Below are 24,144 nucleotides of genomic sequence, written 5' to 3'. Positions count from 1 at the left end.
TGATTATAGAAGGCGATAATATGGCAATTATAAATTACATTAAGAGGATGTGGCAAATCGCATGGGAGTCAACATCATATGTGACATGGAGGTAGCTTTAAACACTCTTGATTCTCACTCCGTTCACCATTATTGCAGGAAGACAATATGGTGGCGGACTACATGGCAAAGAAGAGGCTCTACCATGAAACTTTACTTTGATCCTTTGATAATTTTGCGCCTTCTCTCTCCCTTATCATCTAAAAGGATGCTTTAGGTATCTCCAAAAGGGCTAACCCAGTCTTTCTCTCTTAAAAAATAATTATAAAAAAAAAAAAACTTTTTTAGTTTTCAGTTAAAGTGTTAGCAGTTTTCATGAAACACTCTTGACAATTTGTCGTGCGAGGTTTAATTGCTATGAGCATATGAGTAGACACTAGTCAGTGTCCAACAGAGAGACAAATATAAATTTTTTTTTTTATCCATAGTCCGTACATAATATAGTGTTATGTGTTGTACGAAGTATTAAATATCAGCCATCTATCCAAAGAAAAAAAAGGAAAAATCTTAATTTAACTCAATAAAGTGGTTTGTTTTCTTTTGTTGGGGGTAAAAAAATAAGGGCTTAGGACCAATAAGCTTGCTTCTCAGAAATTGTTGGATAAATTGGATTAAAATTAATACATTAAAAAACAATTCCATGCATCCAAACACAACTTTGGGATAAAAGGTGGGAAGGGGGCATAACAAATAATAATGATGTTAACATACATTTAACTTGATCGTAGCCAAGCAGTATCCTACAAACTAAAGACATTAATTGGAGTCTTAACCTGAACTGGATGCAACTGCCTCTGTTTCTGCATCATCTAGACTTGGAGGTTTAGGAATTAATCCAAGAACCTCGAACATCTTTTGATCTGCATCAAAGTCATTATTAGCAGTCGTCAACAGCTTCTCACCGGTAAAGATGGAATTTGCACCAGCAAGAAAACACAAGGCTTGCTCGGGCATTGAGAATCGGATCCTCCCAGCTGATAATCTGACCATTGCACTTGGCATCACTATGCGAGCTGTTGCTATCATCCGAATCATTTCCCATATTTCAATTGGCTGAAGATGGAGGTGAATACATGAAATGGTTATATAATTCAACAGTCACAAAAATCATCTGAGCTTTATTATAGTACCATGCATTCTCAGCATATTAGGAGTTTAAATGGATTTCAAAGACTATAAATGCTCCCAGATGTAATTTTCAGCAAGTTTAAAGAGTCCAAAGGTCCTAAAAAAAGGGATGAAAACTTGCCATTCAGGAAGGATGGCATTAGTATCAAACTATCACGCTATCTAAGATGATGATTGAATAGCCTACAAGCTTGAAATAACATCAAAGGCGAGCCTTTAAGTTGGAAAGCAAAGTCCATAAGGCTAAATATATAACACGGGGAGCCTCATTCCACAAGTCCAGAGGGTCCAGACACTCCATTTCAGTCTTTCAGAGGAAGAACTATTCTACTAATACACACTAAGACAGCTTCAATGGCAAGAAGCATACAAACAATAGAAGATACTAATATGAAAATTCACTAATAGATGGAAAATGATACTGATAACAGAGTGACCAACTTTCGACCAATTACAGTAACACAATCAGAAATCTCCACAAACTAGACACTCATATAGGCAAAATTGCGATGTAAAAATGCAAAATTCAACAAAGAAAGGAGCCAAGATTTATATTTTCAGGTATTTTTAGGGATTATATTTACCTTCTGATCTTCAAGAGGAGTGCCTTTTACAGCTATAAGTGCATTAATTGGAACACTCTCTGGGTGTGAAGGCAAAGTAGCCAGTGTATGTAACAGGCCTACTCGATCCTCGGCTGTTTCTCCGAGTCCGATTATTCCTCCTGTTGAAAACGAATATTCAAAGTCAACGAAATAGAACATTTACAACTTGATTATACATAAATTCAACACTAATCATAAAGCTCTGCATAATTCACTGGCCTGTAAACCTAGGGTGTCAGAATCCGGTGATACTTAAGAAGTGTTATTACTTAAACAAAGTTTTAGACACTAAGTTCATTATTAAAATTATATAGTTGTTGGCGATTATAAATGTACAAAACTTAAATGCAATCAGTTAAATTCCTACGGGTATCACAATTGGATATAGGAGCACAGAAAACATATACATTATTACACATCCAACCGTCTCTTGATATATACGAAGTAATAAATTACCACAGCAGACATTGATATAGGAGCACAGAAAACATATATATTATTACACATCCAACCGTCTCTTGATATATACGAAGTAATAACTTACCACAGCAGACATTGATCCCTGCATCACGGACAAACTCAAGGGTTTGCAGTCGCTCATCATAAGATCGAGTTGTAATGATATTTGGATAAAACTCTCTTGAGGTATCAAGATTATGGTTGTATGCTGTAAGACCTGCCTTCTTCAAGTCCTCTGCTTGCTGCTTCTCCAGCATGCCCAAGGTGCAACAGACCTCCATGCCCATATCCCTGTCAGAAAATAAACTTTAGTTAGAAGAATTTCAGTTTCCTAAAATACTACGATGGCAATGACAGCTATTAACTAAAAAAATTTTAAGACAATTATCAATCTCTCTAGCTATAAGCAATTGGTGTCAATAAACAACTCAGAAATTCTTAAACAATAATTAGACAAATTGTTTCCAACGATTTCCTTAGTATTTCTCTCCTCTCTCTCACCCTGCCATTTTCCTCCTGTAATATTGCGTACTTTAATGTGTGGGGAAAAGCATCATCCCATACCACGCAGTCGAATCATTTAAATGGTCTTCATTCCCAATGTACATGGGAACAACATGAGCCATGGCATATATGTATGCAGCATTATATACAAGAAAGAGATCAAATGATTTGAATAGATATTGAGTCGCAAATCTCATCCAAGGGGAAAAAAAGAAAGCGATAAAGGATATTGTTCACAGAAAAGACAACTCTACTCAAGTCTGCTAAATCTGAATGGTTATACACAATCTGGCACAAAGCTCAAAGAGCAGAGGCTTATCCAATATCCAGTTTATCAATCCTAAGAAATTAATGAAACGAGAAATAAAAGGTGAAATACAGCTGATAAAAAGGTAATTCTTGCATCTAGCCATGATGGCAGCTTAATGGTATGATTAATGTGACCTAATATAATTGAAAACAAATATATGGTGACTTAATGTGACCTAATATTATTGAAAAATATATACATAGGCAAGTAACTGGAATTTACTTTCCTTTTTTTGGCGGGGTTTTGGTGGGGGGAGGGGGTGAAGGATTTATGTCTTCATCAAGTGCAATTACTAGATATATCATGGATCAATATTACAAAGATAATAAGATAATTCTTTTGGATCGTTATTGTTTGTTACTAGATATGATAAATGATCTTTAGACTAGTCAAATAGTCTAAAACTCAATAGAATGGATCCTATGAGATCACACATTAGGGTGATGGATTGAACAAAGTAAGAGGCCCACTAATTGGGCCTCACATGGATATGGCCGGCCACATGGAAAAATAGGAGGGAGTAGTTTGGGTTGGATTAGGAGTTTGGGCTTCATCATGCCTAGGTTAGGCAGACAACAAAAGTCACAACACGCTAGAGCAGTGAATTGTGAAGCAAGCAACCAAACCCTAAACCCTCCCTCACACACCTCTCCCTCCTCTCTCCTCTGTCCGTACAAAGCAGTACGGCCCTCCCCCTCTAGTGGTGGTTTGTGGCCCGGTTTTTCCTCCCATCTCCGTACAAGGTGGTTTGAATCGTTCGTGCCCAACTAACTAGCATTAGTGGAGGTTTAATCCTAGCTCGTGGACCAAGTAGAGGAATTACGTTTGAGGTTCTTGTTCTCCTTACTGATCGCCTTGTGGAATCACGCTTCAATGATATAATTATGTGTTTCTTTATGTGTTATGCATAGATCTTGTTTTAGGTGCTTATGAATACGATTCATGAAATTCCACTTAGAGTACCTATTTCCTTACGGGGGAACACAAAAAGAAGATTTTAGCACATCAAATTAGAATGAAAAATCTTCATCACCTTATTTCTTTCACATAATCAAGAATTTGGTTCAAATAAAAAAAGAAGCTAAAGCACATCAAATCAGAATGAAGAATTATCGTCACCTTATTTCTTTAACATAATCAAGAATTTGGTTGAAATTGGTCTTCCGCCCTACAGTGTCCCTCCAAGCAGCTCCCATGCAAAATCGCGTACTTCCAGCCTCTTTTGCCTGCCAGTATAGGAAAAGATACCATTTAACAACAAAAACAAGGAAGAAACTAAAGTACACAAATCAATAAAATTATACTGCCTACATAAACTCAATTGACAGTCATTGTAGTTACATTCTGACACAATCAATTGGATCCATCAATTTTCTCTAAATCATGCCATTCCCTTCTTCATCCATTCAGACTAAGATCTGAACTGTATTGCCAGTTTTATTAAAAATTACATTCAATATCATATTTTATTTTCATGTGCAGCTTGGGCAGAAAATTCATTGTCAATCTCAGCATTTGATATAATGGGGAAAAAATTTCACCTTCTTTGCTGCCTCAATGACTGTGTCCTTATTCATCATTCTTTGAGCCTTCACTCCAGTGCCATATCGAGAGGACTGTGGGCAATATGAGCAATCCTCACTGCAACCTCCAGTCTTAATGGAGAGAAGAGTGCATTGTTGAACTTCTCTAAAATTGTGAGCATGTCTATGAACTTGGGCCTGCAATACCATTTCCAATATAACAACATTATCCGTTAAGTGAAGAGAAATTGGTTGACAAGACAATCAAATAAACATACAAGCAATAGAAATGTGAACAAACTGGGTTAATGGAGACATCACTTTATTAATTTAGTATATATACAGAGAAAACAATAAATGTGGCAGCCCTAGAGAAGAGGCAAAATGTATTAGATAAATTAAACCAAAGGATGCAATACAACAAAAGCATCGACAAATGATACATTGAAAGCAACATAAAGGAAAATCTATTGTGGTTTTACTGAGCTAAAACAAAAACAAGATAGGTTGATTGAGACCATATAATGAACTAAAGTCATCATCAAATGCCCACTTTCCCTTGACTTCATTCTTGAACCACATGAACACAGGATCTGTTCATTATAGATTTCATGAATCATGCCTCGTTTAAGAATAATATATTCATGAGACGGTTTGGCTGTTGGAGTTGATGACTACAAGGGATCCCAGTTATATTAGACACGGTGTTCACTATCTAAGTGCGGCAGAGTATATAGCAATGATCGCCTTCATTCGTGTTTTCATGGAAAAATCCCCATTAACAAAGCAGAACACAATCAAACTCGAGTTGTAATGCTCTATAAGACCCAAACCAATTAAAGCACTAAACACCGGCTATTGGAGGCACAATTCTTGATATATTATGACCTCAAAATACTTTTAAATTGGCAGGAATAGTGGCTTAGTGAGACTCAAACCAAGTCAAATTAGATTATGCAAAAGCATAAGCAACATTGCAAACTTAGTCTACCAGCTTATTCAAATTAAATAATCAAATGCTACCATATTAAGCATTAAGGAAATAACTTCAAAAACCACATAAAGCGAGAAAATTTAAGGGGGGTGAAACAGAATAGTATACTAAATTACACCAAAACCCAACATTTTTCCTACACCAATTTCTTCAAATTAAAGGTGGGGATTTTCACAAAATCAACACAATTACTACAATTCAACCAAAAATCTATCATATTCCGTACAATGCTTAAATTGAAAGCCAATTGTCAATAATGCCAACTTAGTTAGTGAAGTCTCGGGATTGTACCCAAGTCCTTGAATCAAATCCCGTCCGCATCACTACCGAAACAAAACAAAGTGGGGCATAAAAAAAATCAGAGAAGTAAAGAGAATGTATAAAATTTACCCCATGAAACAGAAGGTCTAAAACAGGTGAATCATAGATAGATTTAATCTCAGGACGAGTCCAATCATTGCGAGGCCCATCTTTAATACTTCTGGAAGCTTCGATTGCAGCAGCAGAAGAAGAATACCAACAACAATGAAACCCAAGAATCTGGGGTTTTAGAGTGTGGCGTATGGATATTATACCCAACATTGTTTTCTCCGCCTCTAATTCTTCTCCTCTGTTTTTGGAGGAGAGAGAAAGAGGAAGAGAGAAGGGTTAACTGAATAAGATGTTTGATGGGGTTTTAGAGGTTTGAGTTGTTTTAATGGAGATGTAATGAGAAAAGGTCAACAATGGTGAGAGGAGATTGAAGGGGGTTAGTGAAGTGATCCGTTAAATAGCTAGGTGGGTTGATAAGTAGGTGAGACTTGCAAAGTACAACTGATGCTATAGGAATGGGACACCTTTCGGGTTTTTTTTTTTTTTTTTAAAGAACTCCCACAAAGGGGAGAATTAAATTGCTAAATTACTTTCTATTAAAAATTAAAATAAAATAATATATTACCTCCGTTAATTTTTATGTGTAACTTTAGAAAGGTTTTGCAAATATTAGAGAAAGTAAATGAAGGTAATTAAAGTGACAGGGGAGAGAAAGTAGACCCACCCACTTGCAAAATTGGTGGGTAATTAAAGTGATAGGAGAGAGAAATTAGGCCCACCTATTTGCAAAATTGGTGGATAATTAAAGTGATAGGAGAGAGAAAGGGTAAATTATGAAAATCTGAATTTTTAAGTAAGGGTAAATATGTAATTTATGGGGTTTTTGTTTACTTAAAAATAGAAAGAAAACAGACAGTTGTAGATAATGTTTAGCGAACAAAATTAGTAAAAGTTGCACATAAAAATTAACGGAGGTAGTACTAATATTGCTTGGTACATCAATTGACAATTTCCCACCATCTATAACCCAAATCCCATGGTTGGAAATGAGCTAAGGCATGAACGACTTTATTACTACTACGTTTAACATAAGAAAAAAAACATAATCATCGAAACTAGAACATAAATCAAGAATATCCTTGATAACAAGATGGAAAGAGCTTTGTCTACCTGCTGCACCTCGCAAAGCCTGAACAACCATCAAGTTATCACTCTCAACAACCCTAGTGCATCTCCTCTCTGCAGCAAATTTCAGCCCATACCCATACCACACCGCTTTAGCCTCTACAACCTTCGTATCCCACCTCTCCTTGCACTGATTAATTGCATAGCCTAGAACCTCCCTCCCCCCCCCCCCCCCCCCCCTACAGTCCCTAATCACAACCCCAATCCCAAAGCCAACATCACCCAAGAGCCCGACATCAACATTTACTTTAACCCACCCCTCCCTAGGCTTTGACCAGCTGACAATAGGGGTGTTCAGTTACGGGTATCCGAAATCCGGGTACCCGAATCTTCGAGTAGTTGATAAGTCGGCCCGTGTCCCGTCCCGGATAATTCGAGTACCTGATATTCGGGTACCCGAATTATCCGGGACGGGACACGGTACCCAATTTTTTTTAAAGTTTTTTTTCTTTAATCTCTCTCCTCTCATTACTCATTTAATCCATTTCTTCACTCTTGTCTTCATCTCTTCAATCTCTTTGTTCCTCTCTTCAATCTCTTTCTCTCCGTCATCTGTCAATTTCAAATGTCTAGCCGTTATGAGGATCCCACTGCCGGTAATCAAGTCCTTCACAAGCTTCCTACCACAAGTCTGCACAAGCATCCCACAATCTGCAGCCATCGAGCAACCCACCCTCTGAGCGACCTGCAAATCGTTTATTAAGATGTAAAAGGTTTTTATGTTAAATCTGATTTTTTAATCAAAGTTTATATTTTTGAAATAATTGTATAATTGTTTATTTTTGATTTTTTGTGTTCTTTTTTATGGTAAATTTTTGTTAATTTTCGAATTACTACAACAAGAAAACACAACTATAAAAGACTAGCTAATAATTCTCAAAGAAAGAAATGAATTACCCAGTACCCATTTGAAAACCTCATCCCCTGACCACTACTCCACCACCCAACCCAGTACCCACTTGAAAACCTCACTCAAATGATTTTTTTTTTAACGGGTATTCGGGTATCCGAGATTAGCAAAGTCTGTCCTATGTCCCGGCCCACAAAACTGCTATTTTAGTGGGATGGGTACCCGATCTGAAAAACAGAAAAAAATTTGTCAATTTCCCATCGGATTTTTTGCGGGTCATTGGATAATCGGGACGGGACAACCGGGTCGGTATTTTTTGAACACCCATAGCTGACAGGATGCTGGACAATAGCCTAAATATTGCTCATACCTCGGTATTTTTTGAACACCCATAGCTGACAGGATGCTGGACAATAGCCTAAATATTGCTCATACCTCCATTGATCCTTTCATTCCTCACTTCCTCGCACATTTACTTGCGTATGCCACAATATTAGCAGGGTTAGGCTGAGACCCTTCCATAACAAAAGAGTTTCGAGCACCCCAGATCGCCCAACAAAGGGTCATCACATTCTCAACTTCAACCTCGTCCAACTCCTTCAAGTAGTGCTCCCACTAGTTCATAACACTTTAAAAATTTAAGTCCTGCACATACCTGAAGTTACTGCGATTCCACACATCTTGAGCAAGGACACATTCTTTTAAAGCATGATCACAATATAGTGACTTTTCGTACTTTAGGTTACAGTGTAGAAAGTCATGTATAAAGTCATGTATATTATATTAGGTTAGAAAAAAAAAATCTACCTAGTGGATTGACCCATAAATCCATAATGTCTCTCAAATGGCCATATCTAGAAACTACTACGGCATCGTTATGTCCACTAAAATTCTAAAATCCCCTTCTCCTTTATACCAGAATTTCAAACATATTTAAGTATGGAGTTATGAATCCTTCCAAATATAAACCATCCCATTAAAATCCATTCAAAAAATAGCAAGATTTTCTTGTCGATAAACCTTGCATATCACTGATTCTTCCTCAAATGGCAGTAGTTGAATTGATAGTAACGGCAACGAAGCTTGCGGGAGTATTGGTTTCATTGACATTTGCAGCAAATGCTTTCTCTTTCTCTCGGTTTCGAAAGAAGAGTCTTTGCCCTTTTGATACTCCTATTGATGAGAATGCCGATGAACTTGCTCTTTTCAATGTTAATCCCTCAGGTTAATTTAATTACTTTTCTGACTCAATTTTTTGTTATTCATTTAATTAATTCTGTTTTGTTCTGTTGTTGTAAATTTTGTTTCTTGAGTAATTTTAATTGTTGCTATTAAATTTGATTTATTGAGTAATTTATTTTATTTTATTTGTTTGTGGTGTTAAAATGCTAGTGTTAAGTGATGAGTTGTTGAGATTTGTCAATTATTGCTCGTATTTAATTTAATTTGTTTTCTGACTGTACTTGTTGTCATTCATTTATTTAATCAGTTTTGTTCTGCTCTTATAAATTCTGTTTCTTGAGTGATTGTGATTGTTTCTTTTGAATTTTATTGAGTGATTTGATTGTAATGTTTTTTGTTCGTGGCTGTAAAATGTTAGCTTTTGAGATACTTATAACACTTCTCTAGTACAATTTATGAAGTGATAAGTTGTTGAGACTTGTCAATTATTACTCTTATTTAATAAGAAAATGGTTGAGATAAGAGATTACCTCATTTCATTTAAAAAGTAGATGTGCTATTAAAGATATTGGTGTGTTTTGGGCCCTAAGCCCCTAGTTATTTAGTATTTGAAAGAGAAAATGTATCAAAATAATAATAAAGTCTTTCCAAACCCAAACTAAGGACAAACGAAAAAGGAAAGTGTTCATACTATTTATACAAATGACTTACTTTGTAATAGGCCATTTTTTACCTTTAGTGGTGAGGTTGTGTGTGTGTGTGTTTTTTTTTTTTTTTTTTTTTTTTTTTAATCATTACTAGAGATTAATTTAGTCGTTCTCATATAGGGAATCGGGAATTCAAGTTGCATGACTCATTGATTATGCGTGTGTATTGTTTCTAGTTGATGATGTGTGCGATTGATCAATATTGAATATTTAGTTAGACTTTCTCGTTGGAGGAATTGAAAGTTCAAGCTGCATGAGTGACAAGATTGTGTGTATGCACTTTTACAAGGAGAAAATAGAGTAAGGCCCTGATCTTTTGAGCTTCTGGCACAGCAGAGCAAAGCAGCTAATTTGTACTCAGCAAAGCAGGGCAGACCACAACAGCTCAAAAAAATAGGCCTAATAGTGTAACACAATTGGAAGTTTAGAAATACTCTTATATGTAAGGTAAAAATGCAAGAATTAAGGCATTGGTATTCTTAACTGACGTGTAACATGTTCTTCAAATAAAAACCTTTTTTTGAATAGGGAGTTGCTTATGTGAAAGTAATTTGAAATGTCATCGGTGGATATAGAACCTATAAGGCATGTATATATTTGGTAGATAGATGCAATAAAGTGAATTGAGAAAATCAAAATCGGAAGACTTTACGTGTTTAATTAATAATATGTGCTAGTTATGCCTGTAGGTGGAGAGAAATTTGATAATGTAGGATAGTAGGAGAGGCCAGAAGGCACCTGGTAATTCTCAGAAAAGGAGCCTATATGCTTCTTCATGTACATTAGGATAATACACTAGGCCCAAAGAACGAACTTGAATTAAAAAAACTCCATGCTTTAGATACTCATTTACTGAACTCCTGGTTCTGGCTTACTTGTACTGGCCAACTGGCTGTATATTGATGAGATGACTACATGGTCCATGCGTATGAGGTCACTACAAAATTTGCATATATTTTATGAATGCCAGTATCATTTTGATATCAAATTCTGAAATTTTTTCTACTCCTAGACTATTTCTGTTTCAATAACTGTATAATTTTTTCCTACATTTCTTAATGAAATGTAAACTCTTTGTGGAACTCATTAACAAATTTTATTTTGATTTTTATACCAGATGGGGAACCTGAGTTCTTCTTTGGATTGGCAACAGCGCCTGCTCATGTGGAGGATAAGCTCAATGATGCCTGGCTTCAATTTGCAGAAGAAAAGCTTTGTGACGAAACTGAATCTGAACAACAACCAGCTGATGCTCTTTTGGCTTCAGGTGCAGGAGATGGTGGGGCTCAACCAGCTATACCTTCAGAAGCTAAGGATAGACCAAAGAAAAAGAAAAGTTATAAGGTAGCTATGGAAGCAATGATAAGAGGTTTTGAGAAAGTAGTTGAAGTAGAAGAAGAAGAAGAGCAGGCTCCAATCAGTGAATGCAACCATAATGTGGCTGCATGGCATAATGTTCCCCGGCCGTAAGTTTAAAAGTCCACGCTTCTATGGAGTTCTGTTATGTCATGTATTGGGGTTCTATTTCTGTATATAGATTTTTTTTAAGGGTCCCAAGCTCCACATTAATCTTAGCATTATCTGAAATAATGTTTTACGTTGCTCGAAATTTGTATCAGGGAGGAGAGACTAAGGTTTTGGTCTGATCCTGATACGGAGCTCAAGCTTGCCAAAAATACTGGTGTCACTGTCTTTCGCATGGGTGTTGATTGGACAAGAATCATGCCTAAGGAGCCAACAGGTGAACTTAATGAAGCTGTAAGTCCTGTTCACATATATGTCTTGTCTTTTCGCTGCATTCTTCATATGTCTCTTGTCTGTACTCTTTTGCTATCTAGAGTTCTAGACAATCTGAAGAATGGAACTATAAAACATTATCCATCACGATTCTATATATATTCCAAATTTTTTCTTCACTATGTGACTATATGCTTCATCAGCCTTTTATACCTTAATGACACCATCCCTTTTCTTTATTTGTGCTCATTTATATATCATTTTTTCTTGTAGGTTAATTTTGCAGCATTAGAGCGGTACAAGTGGATCATCCATAGGGTCCGGTCATATGGAATGAAGGTGATGCTGACACTGTTCCACCATTCACTTCCTCCGTGGGCTGGAGAGTATGGAGGGTGGAAACTGGAGAAAACTGTTGATTACTTCATGCATTTTACCAGGTCTTCATTCTCTTCACCCTTATACCTTGATGATTGTGTTTGTGGCTTTGAAGGGTGATTAACATCTTCAGAAGACTCCTTGTCTTTTAAAATATAACCTGCTAAATCAGTCACCCGTTTCTTTTATGAAGAAAAGATTTCTCATTGTTACAAAAATAATGATTATAGCTTTACTGCTTCATTTTTTTTAAGATCACTTCTTTTCCTACTGAATTTAAGAATTTTAAAGAGTCAACTATTCTAACTTTTGAATCATTGAAATGACCATGAAAGATGAGTGAGGGGTTCTAGGATAATAAAGCACCATGTTCCATGTGATACATAATCTTGTGTGAGTTGTGTCGAGGAACAGCTGCTGATGTATAGAAAGGGGAAACTCAATTTTTATGCAACCTGACAATGTATTTATCCTCTAGATTCTTTTGAAATACTTTGGAGAAAAAGCATTTCCTGGGAAGCTGAATCGAGAACCGGTCTTGGGTAGGAGAGAGGAGGGGGGAAGACATAGTGTGTTGGGATCTTGTGTGTGGATTATATGACAAGATTTTTGTGAGATCTTGGACTTTCTTATGTTGCAACCTTTGTGAGGCACTCTGGATAGAGTGTATTCATCTAACATATATTCTGGAGGACTAGCAAGCGTTCTATATATTATAGGCTTTGGTAGACATAAGGTGCTAAAGTTCTATTGTGATCGGCTCATATGGCTCTTCTCTGGCAGTTGTATATTAAGTGGCATTGGTAGTCTCTAGTTTGCAGAAAGTTTTATTGGCTTTATTTGAGCTCTTGTATCTGTTTCAGGATTTTCTTTTATCCAGTATGACATTCATTGTTGTATGACCTGGGTATTGCAGTGTCTTTGGTCCCTTACTCAGATGACTTACTGTCTCCTGCATTCTAGATTTTTAGTTGTTATCTATATAGGTCTAATATTAATTTAATTATCTTCTAGCTGTAATAAGGGGCTTGCTTTGAATATAACTCATCTTTCCCTAATCCAAATTATTGATTAAATTAAACTACCCTTCATATGTTTGGGTGCTATTTGCTATTTCCTTCGTCCCTATGTCAAGGGTTTTAAATTTTAATTTTTTTTTGACAAGAAATTTAATTTAATTTTAAACTGATGAGTTTTGCTAATCATCTCTCATGTCTTATTATAATAATACATAGTTACGCTAAAAAGGATATCAATATAATCGTAATTGTAGTTGTCTGGCTAGTACTTGCCTTTTAGTCCCCTACTGTGTATGCCCTGTATGGTTCTCAAAATTAGTGGCTACTACCAAATCTTGAAAATTATAGAGATCACTTCTAGTCTCTTGATCAATTGTTATGTAATCCAACATTGACTAATTAGGTGCTGATATTGCCGAAGTTACCCCCCTTACAGAGATCTCTTTTGTTTCTGTAACGAATTGTTCTCGGGTGTCTTGTACCTTTTCAAAAATTTATCATTTGGCTGTGTGGATTGAACTTTCTATGTAATTCTACTGTTGGTGTTGAACACTTGCTCATTGATCTTTATCTTTCTACAAGTATCTACAGTAGTTGATGGTTAAAGTCTTATCGGAGCTGATTAACATGAAGCAGATGTCACTTAAAAAGAATTTTGTGCCGTATTCTCATTTTAGTAATAAGAATACAATCCGTGTCAGTAGACTTTTTTTTTTTTTTTGGTTTGATTATCTTTTCCTCTGAAGTACCCTATCTTCCCTGTTGACATCTTAGTGGATAAGAATACTTAACATGTCAGCAGACTGTTTTTGATTTGGTTATTTTTACCACTGAGGTAATGTGTATTCTTTATTGTCATCTTTGTTTGGAAGGCTATATTTCTTCTTAAGGTGAGAACTTTTATGTGAATCTTGGTGTTTGGTAGAATCACACCCAAATGATAGGTCCAAAGAACAAGGTTGGCTAATTTTGGGAATCTGTATGTTGTTGCATGTCAATACTCAATAGTGAGTTCTGCTCACATATTGGCATCTTGGCAAGTCAAATTTGAAGGAGGTTTTTTTCTTCTTATGTTTGGTAAGTGATGGGGCTTCCCTCTTAGTGATTCGGATCTGCTGCAAGTTTTCTTTTTGGATTTGGAAGGGCAAAGGAAAACATATGTGGCCTGCTTCTGTGTCAATTTTGTGACTTCTGTGGTTAGAATGGAATGCACAAATCTTCTTAGGAATTGCTTTAATTAGTGATTTGTTGTGTGTTAGAATCACTTATTTAGCTTATTTATGGGTTAAGGCAGTGTAGACTTTTAATTGTTATTGCAGTGGGTTGATTTTTAATCTGTACTATCTAAACATTTGATAGTTTATTAGGCTTTTGTTTCCATAAAATAATGTTTATTGTAATGCTTCCACAAAATAATCGAATTTATGTGCATTCAAGGTAAACTTCATCCATCATTTGTTTATTGATATTCGTACTCCTCCTGTGGGAGCTGTCATGCTAGATTTTCATTTGTATCGTACTATCCCCAGTTTCCCAACTATGACTTTCTTTTAGTATAACTTGGTCTATTCTTTGTTTTTGCAGGCTTGTTGTTGATAGTGTGTTAGATGTGGTAGACTACTGGGTTACATTTAATGAGCCTCATGTCTTTTGTATGCTGACATACTGTGCTGGTGCTTGGCCTGGCGGTAATCCTGACATGTTGGAAGTGGCAACTTCTGCTCTGCCGACTGGTGTGTTTAATCAAACCATGGACTGGATTGCCACTGCACACTCAAAAGCATATGATTACATCCATGAAAACAGGTTATATTTCTGCAGATTTCTGAGTGCAACTGAGAAAATCAAGCCAAAGATCATTTGCTAACAAGTGCTCTCATAAACACTGACTAAATATGCCACATAATGTGTTTTGTGAAAATTTTCCTTATTCAGATATTGTGTCTTGTAGTGGTTTAAAAGTCATATCCTGTTGTCTATACAAGTTATCCTGCTTATGAAGATACTGAAAGTTTCTTCAATTGGAGCAAGCTTCTTGAAGCAATTCTCAGTATATATATATATATTTTTGAATAGGCAATTTTCAGTATTTATTGACTATAAAAGTATTGTTGCAGCAAATTATCAAAGCCACTTGTTGGCGTTGCTCATCATGTCTCATTTATGCGACCCTATGGGCTCTTTGATGTTGCTGCTGTCACACTCGCCAACTCCATGACTCTTTACCCCTTTATGGACAGTATATCTGAGAAGATGGACTATATTGGGTTAAACTATTACGGGCAGATTGTTGTATACCCTGGTAAATTGTATCTGAAAGATTTTCTTACAAAAGGATCAAATTAATCTCCATGTATCTACTGTGCTTGCTGTCAGGAAGTTGTCTGTGGTGCTGGATTAAAGCTAGTAGAGACGGATGAATATAGTGAGTCTGGACGAGGAGTCTATCCTGATGGCTTGTTCCGTATGCTTCTTCAGTTCCATGAGAGATACAAGCATTTAAACATACCATTTATTATTACTGAAAACGGGGTCTCAGACGAGACTGACATCATCAGAAGGCCATATATACTGGAGCATTTACTTGCCATTTATGGTGCCATGATTATGGTGCTTATAGTGACTCTTCCCTGTATATTTCCGTTTGAGTATATTCAGCTCTTTACCATTTTGACCAATTCTCAATCTCACATATCTTCACTTTTGTTATGCAGGGTATCCCTATTATCGGTTATCTCTTCTGGACAATTTCAGACAACTGGGAGTGGGCAGATGGATATGGACCTAAATTTGGACTTGTAGCGGTTGATCGTGCCAATAATCTAGCCCGAGTCCCACGTCCTTCCTACCATTTATTTTCCAAAGTAAAATGTTTCTTTTTTCTTTTTTCTTTTTTCCTTTCCAAATTTAGCTTGACATGAGCAGCTGTGCTGCCATATACAGTTCTGAGGTTTCCTTCAATGCTCATGTATATTTCAGGTGGCAACAACGGGTATAGTCTCACATCAAGACAGGGAGCAAGCATGGAGGGAACTTCGTAGAGCTGCCAAAGGAAAAAAGACTAGGCCATTCTATCGTGCTATGGACAAACATGGTTTAATGTATGCAGGTAACCTATGGCACGATCATGTTCTTGTTCCTAACCTAGACTGAATTTTTGCTCTCGTGTAACTCTTATCTTTTAGATATAAAATTTGAAATTGGTAAGAATGCTGTCTAGATTGATTATTGTTCTTCTAAGTGAGGACCTGGTTTAGTTAAGATAGTAGGAGCATGTCACAATAAAATAGCTGCAACTCTTTGTGTTTCTTAGTTGGATAACATCCCAATTGCTAATTAATTTCCTAATTTTCATCTCTAAAAGGGGGTCTTGACGAACCCGTATGGCGCCCTTATGCTGATCGAGATTGGCGTTTTGGACACTATGATATGGAAGGACTACAGGATCCACTAAGTCGCTTCCTCAGATTTATTTGTCGACCTCTCAAACTCAGAAAGAAATCTGAACTTGAAGATGATGATGTTGAATTGGCCTTATTGCCTCTGGGTTCAACTGCCTGATGGGAAGTTGCTGGTATAAGAATCATTATCAAAGTTTTCTGCCAAGGAGCATTCTTCTGATAATAAAGGTAAAGTAAATATGAAGTATATAATTTTATCAAAGATAGGCTGATTGCCTTCTGAAGTATATGATACTAGAGCTCCCTTCTGTTTTTCTGACCTGTTATTTTCTCTTCTTTTTTTTTTTTTTTTTTTTTTCCATGAAATTTATGGAGAATTCTTATAACAGTAGTTTGAGGTTTACTGAAAAATTATGGTTGGTAGTATGTGACAAATTAGAACTAGATCATAAACAAGCATTACTATTTGTTTGCATATATTATATTATTTTTATCCATACCTCAGCCCTGTTCATTTCGCCTTGAAAATTATGTATTTTTCTTATTAATTCATATTAGCTCAGTTAAGGACCTATAAGTTCATGTTACAGCTAAAAATAAGTTGAGACGAGGTATAATATATGAAGTCTCTAGGGTTCTTTTTTGGAAATTACCAAATTCCAGATTAGATATGAAGTAGGGACAAATGGCTCCCTGACCTGATACACTGTTAAGAGTTTTAACCAAGTTTGACCTGTGCCATAGAGGATTTTAATTTGCCAAATTCAACATTCGATAATTAGCGGTTTTAAAAGATTGGGGGTGATGTGCATTGATCCTAGCCCTTGCTGAGTTATCTGCTGAAAATTTCCAAGCTACCTTACTAGTTGCATTGCTTACCTTCCACTTTTTATATGTATTACTTGGTCGAACTTTTACTTCATGTTTGCACGAACTACTTAACATCCTCAACTTTGTGTCATATTGTATCAAGTTTTGATAGATTAAGTTGATAGTATCACAAAAGTTACGTTGAATGAGTGTGACCAAGAATTTCTTATAATCATGAAAAATGATAGGTACAAATTCTTTCCTGGTTTTAGGTGTAGTATGTGCTCTTCAATTTTTCATGTGGATGGATATATTGGTTTGGAATTATCTCATGCCATTGTTTATCCCTTCAATTCTTATGTATTGGTTTGGATATATATATGTGCTCAGACCAGAGTAGCTGACTGCCATATCCCTCATTACATTAAGCATTGATATATATCGTGTTTCCTAATCATGGATAATAATCTGAAGCGAATTTTACTTGCCGCAGAAGGCCTATTTCTTGAAACAGCAAGGTGATGCTCAGAGATTCTATCTGATGTGTATATTATTTGATCGAAAGCTCTGCCACTCTGCCAGTGTAAATCAAGTGCATATTGATATGCAAATTTGTAAATCTTCCAATTTTAAAAATTTGTATGTCCATTTCAATAATATCCAAATTCATATTGATTTGGATCTGTTGTTTCCTGAAATTTGTATTCAGATATTTCTAATGTACACAAATTTTTTTAATGTACATTAATATCTATTAATCTAATGTATACATGTTACAATATTGGTCATGAAATTTCGGATTCAAGTCCACTATAATCCATTTGTCCCTCTTCTCACAACCCCAGAAATCCCCAAAAGATAAATTAGAGCAGAAGAGAAGAAATCCCCAAAAGAAGACATATTAAGAGTGGCCTTGCCATGGAAGTGAAATATGGTGAATCATTTCATTCATTCCCTTCTATCTGTCTATTTATGAGTGAGGCAGATAACTCCATATCTTTGCACTTTGCTAGAATACTGATCTCGTGATATTGGTCTTTGAACATATGATGCCCACTTCAGTAAAAGTGGTTTACCATAGTTTTCTCGTGCGCTTGTTCCGCATGTTCTAACAAATGTGGTATTGAACACTTGTTTACCTAACTTTGGACATTTAGCTTTTGGCATATCATCAATTTACTAGCAAGATAATTGGCCAAAGAGGTAGTGGGATAATGTGCTTCATTAATATTTGGGATAATGGGTAAGATATGCAATTAAATTGCTTATTCTGCCACTTGTTAATTATTTTATGCATCTAGGAGTACTTATAATGGTGCTTCTAGTTTGGCGCATGCACGATCTGTAACCATGTTGGTGAGCATGCTCTTCACACACTGCGCCTAACACACTGTATCACTTTTACTCCCCAGCCGAAAGAAATGTATTACAAAAGAACTTGTAATTTTACTGTAATATTGTGGAAAGTTCAATCTGGAGCATAATGGACTCGTCAAAATTGGTAAAAAGTTCAAGATACTTGAAAACTTGCTATACTTTTGACCTTTACTTTTAGCAAGGTGGACCTGTGATCTCCATAATAGAATGGATGAGGTGCGCCAACGATCATCCTCTGTGAATAGTTATTGATTGCTGTGCAAAAAAGTGTTACATCAGCTCTATATATACTCAGGCACAATTAGACAGACTGATATCTGAAAGTAGGCTCCAGAAGTAGCTTTTGGTGTTATCTTGATCCTATGATGAGCAGCATAACTAAAATTTTTTCTTTTCTCATCTTACTTGTATTCTATATTACACTCATTAAAGCGTCAGAAACATTTGCTGTGTCTGAAGAAGATGACAGCAAGATACTAAATTTACCAGGTCAACCATCAAACCCACCAATATCACAGTACTCAGGTTACATCACTGTCAACCAAAATAATGGCAGGGCCCTTTTTTACTGGTTCTTTGAAGCTCTTTCCCAGCTCTCTGATAAACCTCTCCTACTCTGGCTCAATGGAGGTATGTATATTAACGTGTTCATTTAAGTTTGTACGCTATTATCTTTTTCGCTTCAGTGCTTGAAAGTTTTTTTCCATTATGTAGGACCTGGTTGCTCATCAGTAGGATATGGCGCTCTTGTGGAATTAGGTCCTCTTAAAGTTGATGAAAATGGTGTTGGTTTGCTCTTCAATAACTTTTCTTGGATTACAGGTTATTATCAGCTCATGTTCACTACCATATATTTCTCTTAGTAATTAGTAAATCGATTATGGGCAGAATCACAATAACTTATAGTGAGACTAGCAGGTTGACTTTAGGGGTGCCTGGTTAATTTTCAGGCCAACTTTTTTTTTTTTTTTTTTTTTTCTGTTGCTGAATTTGTGCAAGATGGTTTCATCTAAGACTTTTTTTGTCCACTTTCCTTTTTTGTATCATGCTATCTTTGTAGAAGCAAATTTGCTCTTCGTGGAGTCTCCTGTCGGAGTAGGGTTCTCTTATACCAACACATCCTCTGATCTCACCAAATTGGATGATAAATTTGTAGGTAAGCTCTCCTACATGGATCGATTCTACTCATCTTTGCTGCAACCTTTTATGAACTTATCAAGCTGTCATTGCCTTAGATCACTTATTTTTATTGTTTTGCATGAAGCTGAGGATGCATACATTTTCTTGGTAAATTGGTTGGGAAAATACCCACAGTTCAAGAACCGAGATTTCTTCCTAGCCGGAGAAAGTTATGCAGGTAATTCATATAATGTCCTCAAGTTATTTGCTGCAGTATACGGACAATTATTAGCAACTCCAAACTTTACCAGTTTATCTCATCTAATGAATTTCCCCTTTATAGGTCACTATGTCCCTCAACTAGCAGAGCTTATCTTTGACAGGAATAAGGATCAGACTAAGTACCTGAAGATTAATCTCAAAGGTTTCCTGGTATGTACACTGCCATAATGCCATGTACATTGACATTTTTAAAAACGTCGATCCACAAAAACTTAATATTGCTTTAAATTAAGTTTCTATGCAGGTAGGGAACCCTGAAACTGATGATTTTTATGACTCAAAGGGTCTGTTAGAATATGCTTGGAGTCACACTGTAATAACTGATGATATGTATAATAAGACTAAAGAAGTGTGTGATTTCAAGACCTTATATTGGCCGAAGGAATGTGTGACTGCCATGAATTTGGTTTATGGAAAATACAAAGAAATCGACTTTTACAACATATATGCTCCAATTTGTCTTTCGAACAGCACTTCATCACAAGCTTATTATACTAATAAGGTAAGTCTATCACCTTTTGTTTTCCTTTTATCACTATGAATAGAATTCGATTGCATCATTATTTAAGCAATAAGCAGGATTTTCTTTATCATGGTGCAAAAATTATCTTTCCCTGTGCATATTATGAAGCTTTTTAGCCCTCTGAAGTTATTTTTCCCAAAACCTTTTTTTTTTTCCTAAGGTGAAGATACAAAGCCTTTATTTGGATAACATCTACACTATATGTCTACATGAATAGTTTGTGGGTACATTTTTTACAGGAGGAAAATTACGGATTGAGGAGGCCAAGAATATATTCAGGGGGGTATGACCCTTGCTATTCAAATTATGCAGAAACATACTTCAACAGGGCAGATGTACAAGCATCGCTTCGTGCAAATGTTAATAGAGGGACTTCAAATACTAGTGTCAAGTGGAATGTTTGCAAGTAAGCTAACTAATTGTTGTTGTCGCTGTGAGCTGTGAGTTTTGATTACTTAGGAAAACCATAAACTAGATTGCAGAATTAAAGCCATTTTCCAGATTTCTATAGTCAATCTTCATAGTTTGAGTTTATAACTTAATCAAATCATACAACTTGTTTATACAGTTGAAATGGTTAAATTCAAGAATTTAAAATTTACAGTGATGCCCAAGAAGTTAGCTACTTCCAGCCTTTTCTATAAGATATGATGCTCGGCATATACTATTTGAGTTGATATTTACCACCTCGGTTTTCCTTTTTCAGTGACAACATTCTGAATACATACAATGCTACAGTTCAATCTGTCCTGCCGATCTACAAGAAGCTGATACAAGGTGGTCTCAAGATCTGGGTTTACAGGTATATCTCTGATTGATGGCATAAAGTTAATTTTGTTTTTCTTGTTACTTGTCATGAATGTAGTTTTTAAAAAGTTCTGCTTCATCATCCACCACCTTGTAGATCACAGAAATTAGAAGTTTCATATTCTTAACTATATCTAGGCATAACTGGTGAATTTGGAGAGTTGTCGATGTACTCAGACTCTCAGTCACAGGAGCAGGTCAGAACTGTAATTTGAGCTAAAAACCGAGGCTTATTAATAAATTAAAATTTACTTTTCTTAATTGTTTTAGAAAATGTTACCCCGTAGTAATTAAGGAAAATTTTATTGGAGGTCTACAGCTAAGGATGTTTTATGTTTTACGATATTGACATCTCTGAAGTTTAACCTTATGCTAATGAATCATTACTTCTAGGATATGGATAGATGCTAATATGCTGTAGAACACGTACGGTTGTCTGTTGTACTGTTGTCTGTTTGTAATCACCAAATCTTGAAAACTTTCAAGAATGGTTGGGGGTAAAATAATGCAGCTGGCTGTTTATCATTCGGTAAAGGTAGCTAGGAATAAAATCTAACCAGATGAAAACAAAACAAGATGGCTCAATTTGACTATGATTCTGTAGTCTATAGGCAATTTGCACATGATTTTTTTTTTCCCCCCTATCTTTACTTTACTTTTTGTAAAATCTGTGGCTTATGCACCACATACTGTCCTAAGGTAAAGTAATCTTTTTTTTTTAAGGAAGATAAAGTAATCTATAATGCATATTCATCAGTCTTTTTCCTTGAATAATGCCAAATGCGAAAATGTTCAAAACTCACTAGTTTGAAATATAATTTTAATTATCATCCATGTAAGTTTAGAAACGGAGAAGCTGATGAGGGGTATAAGTGAAAATTAAAGCTTCATGTAAACAATTAAAGGAATGGCCTTGTGCTCTGTACTAATTGACGTGTTACTTGGAACAGTGGAGATGTGGATGGTAGAGTCCCGGTGATTGGAACTAGGTACTGGGTTGAGTCACTTGGGTTGCCAATAAAGACACCTTGGCGTTCCTGGTACCATCAACATCAGGTAAACAAATCTTTTCTCGGCTCTCTAGAAGTAAAGGTACACTCAATAATCTATACACAAGTACATAAAAAAAGGACTCTCGTGTTTCAAGATTAAGCTTTGACGGTTAATTTTTCTCAAAACATGCTAGCTCTATATATAGTACTCCGTATTGGATAGAGGGAGTATATTAGTAACGATGCCAGCAAGTCTGCAACAGTATAAGAACTAACGCTGGTATGTCAACTATAATTGTAAATTCAGGTAGGAGGAAGATTAGTGGAGTACGAAGGTTTAACGTTGGTGACTGTTCGAGGGGCAGGTCATCTGGTACCTCTGAATAAGCCTAGTGAAGCACTTGCTCTGATTCACTCTTTTTTAACAGGAGAAGATCTTCTGGCAAAAAGATGAACTTAGGGTGTTTTATGTTTATCAATTGTTAATTTGTTATGTCTATAGAAGGCGTAAAATAAAACAAATAGCAATAAGGAACTCGTATATTTTCTTTCAAAAAAAAAAAAAAAAAAAAAAGGAACTCATATATTTTGTTACACAATTGTTGTTACGTACACTTTTTTTGGAATCGCTTATAAATGCTGGTCATATTTATCTCGACTGCATAGACATATAAGTTAATAAGTATTCCTACGCTTCTTAATAATTGAATAATGGACGTAGATGGGGAGGTAAGGAAATCTCCATGATCCTAAGCATGTAGATAGTGGATCTTGAACTTGTCACAAGGTTGGTTCCCCACATACCTGTTAACTGATATGATACTAAAAGCAATAAAACAGTAAACTTATCTCTTGAAGCGTGAACCAGAAAACAGTAGCCGTGTCGTGGTAAACCACTGACCTAAAAGACGATTCCGCGCTACCTCCCGGTGCAGTAGACAAGAAGCGGCCGTCCTCCAGGATAAGCACGGCGCCGAAGTTTATGTGAACTCACAAACCGGACTGGAATTCAGAATACTTGCCCAGAAATAACAGAACAGTGTTTAGTTATTTTTAAGAGAGAAGAGAGAGGAATGATGTTTTTCTGTGTCTTTTGCTGATGAGGGACTGGGTTTATATAGGCAGCAAGGAGGAAGATGGCCAGCAACGACCAGCAAGAAAAAAGGAAGAAACGACCATATGATTAAGGCCAAAAATCAAGCAAAACGACTGACCGTTACTGTCCACAATCAGAGACAGAACGCAACCAAGAAAATGTCCAGATTCATCTGGTCAGTCAAAAAACACAATCAATAAGTGTAACGGTTTAGCTGTAATCAAGGGATCCCAACAGTAAAAAACGGCTAGAATAAATAAGGAATATTCTGTCAAATAAAATTCCTCCAAAAATAAAAGGACCCACGCCCGCGCATCGCATTCCCCAAGTCCCAAGTCCCGAGGCCTGAGCTCGACCCGGCTTGGCGCACGCGCGCGTGTGTGTGGTACAACACCCACCTCCAAGTCACTCAACTAAGAAGTACTAACATAGTACAATATAAAAATAAGGAGAAAACCTTTCCCTCCACCAATGTGTGATTTTTCCCTTTTCATTTGTGACTCTCACTTTCTCTTGTTTTCTTTTCTTCACTCTTATTTTTTATATCAAGAACTTCCAACAATCCCCCACAGGTTCGAAGATATGAAAAAGAAAGGAAGAAGAAATAATTCTGGGCAAAACAAAACAATTGCATAAGTGTCAATGTCTCGCGACTTGAATTAACACATAGTGGACATCAAGCTATGATCCCTCACCTACCAAGTGACCTTCATCTTGAACTCAATAGGGAGTTAGGGACCCATCACTTTGAGCCACACAATTGAACATGAATAATATTTTGAAATTCCGCGAATAAAGGTGACGC

General features: G+C 36.2%; 2 protein-coding genes and 1 pseudogene across 2 annotated transcripts; 2 read left to right on the top strand and 1 right to left on the bottom strand.

Annotated features, from left to right (window-relative positions):
- Positions 1–623: 623 nt before the first annotated feature.
- LOC110697324 (biotin synthase-like) lies at positions 624–6,485 on the bottom strand. The gene is made up of 6 exons (XM_021874705.1): positions 5,953–6,485; positions 4,587–4,766; positions 4,165–4,271; positions 2,317–2,522; positions 1,752–1,891; positions 624–1,092 (listed from the first exon to the last, which is right to left on the bottom strand). The coding sequence occupies exons 1-6, from the start codon at positions 6,142–6,144 to the stop codon at positions 808–810; spliced, it is 1,110 nt and encodes a 369-aa protein (XP_021730397.1). The 5' UTR covers positions 6,145–6,485; the 3' UTR covers positions 624–807.
- A 2,183-nt stretch (positions 6,486–8,668) lies between these two features.
- Positions 8,669–17,924, top strand: LOC110697322 (annotated as a pseudogene).
- An 835-nt stretch (positions 17,925–18,759) lies between these two features.
- Positions 18,760–22,901, top strand: LOC110697321 (serine carboxypeptidase-like 33). The gene is made up of 10 exons (XM_021874704.1): positions 18,760–19,150; positions 19,235–19,342; positions 19,581–19,676; positions 19,785–19,877; positions 19,983–20,071; positions 20,166–20,423; positions 20,684–20,850; positions 21,151–21,246; positions 22,202–22,307; positions 22,551–22,901. The coding sequence occupies exons 1-10, from the start codon at positions 18,883–18,885 to the stop codon at positions 22,695–22,697; spliced, it is 1,428 nt and encodes a 475-aa protein (XP_021730396.1). The 5' UTR covers positions 18,760–18,882; the 3' UTR covers positions 22,698–22,901.
- The last annotated feature ends 1,243 nt before the right edge of the window (positions 22,902–24,144 follow it).

Source organism: Chenopodium quinoa, unplaced genomic scaffold (genome assembly GCF_001683475.1).
Source record: "Chenopodium quinoa cultivar QQ74 unplaced genomic scaffold, ASM168347v1, whole genome shotgun sequence".
Taxonomy (NCBI): Eukaryota; Viridiplantae; Streptophyta; class Magnoliopsida; order Caryophyllales; family Amaranthaceae; genus Chenopodium; species Chenopodium quinoa.
The sequence above is the reverse complement of the archived record's forward strand: the minus strand, read 5'-3'. Positions and strand labels throughout refer to the sequence as shown.

Bases quoted from the DNA above. Each gene is read 5' to 3' on its own strand.
- LOC110697324 (XM_021874705.1), bottom strand. From the start codon at position 6,144: ATGTTGGGTATAATATCCATACGCCACACTCTAAAACCCCAGATTCTT. The intron at 2,523-4,164 runs GTGACGATAATT...ATTTTCTGACAG, and splicing joins GATTATGTTAAAGAAATAAG to GGATATGGGCATGGAGGTCT. The intron at 1,093-1,751 runs GTAAATATAATC...CTCCATCTTCAG, and splicing joins CTCCTCTTGAAGATCAGAAG to CCAATTGAAATATGGGAAAT.
- LOC110697321 (XM_021874704.1), top strand. From the start codon at position 18,883: ATGATGAGCAGCATAACTAAAATTTTTTCTTTTCTCATCTTACTTGTA. The intron at 19,151-19,234 runs GTATGTATATTA...TCCATTATGTAG, and splicing joins CCTACTCTGGCTCAATGGAG to GACCTGGTTGCTCATCAGTA. The intron at 22,308-22,550 runs GTAAACAAATCT...TTGTAAATTCAG, and splicing joins CCTGGTACCATCAACATCAG to GTAGGAGGAAGATTAGTGGA.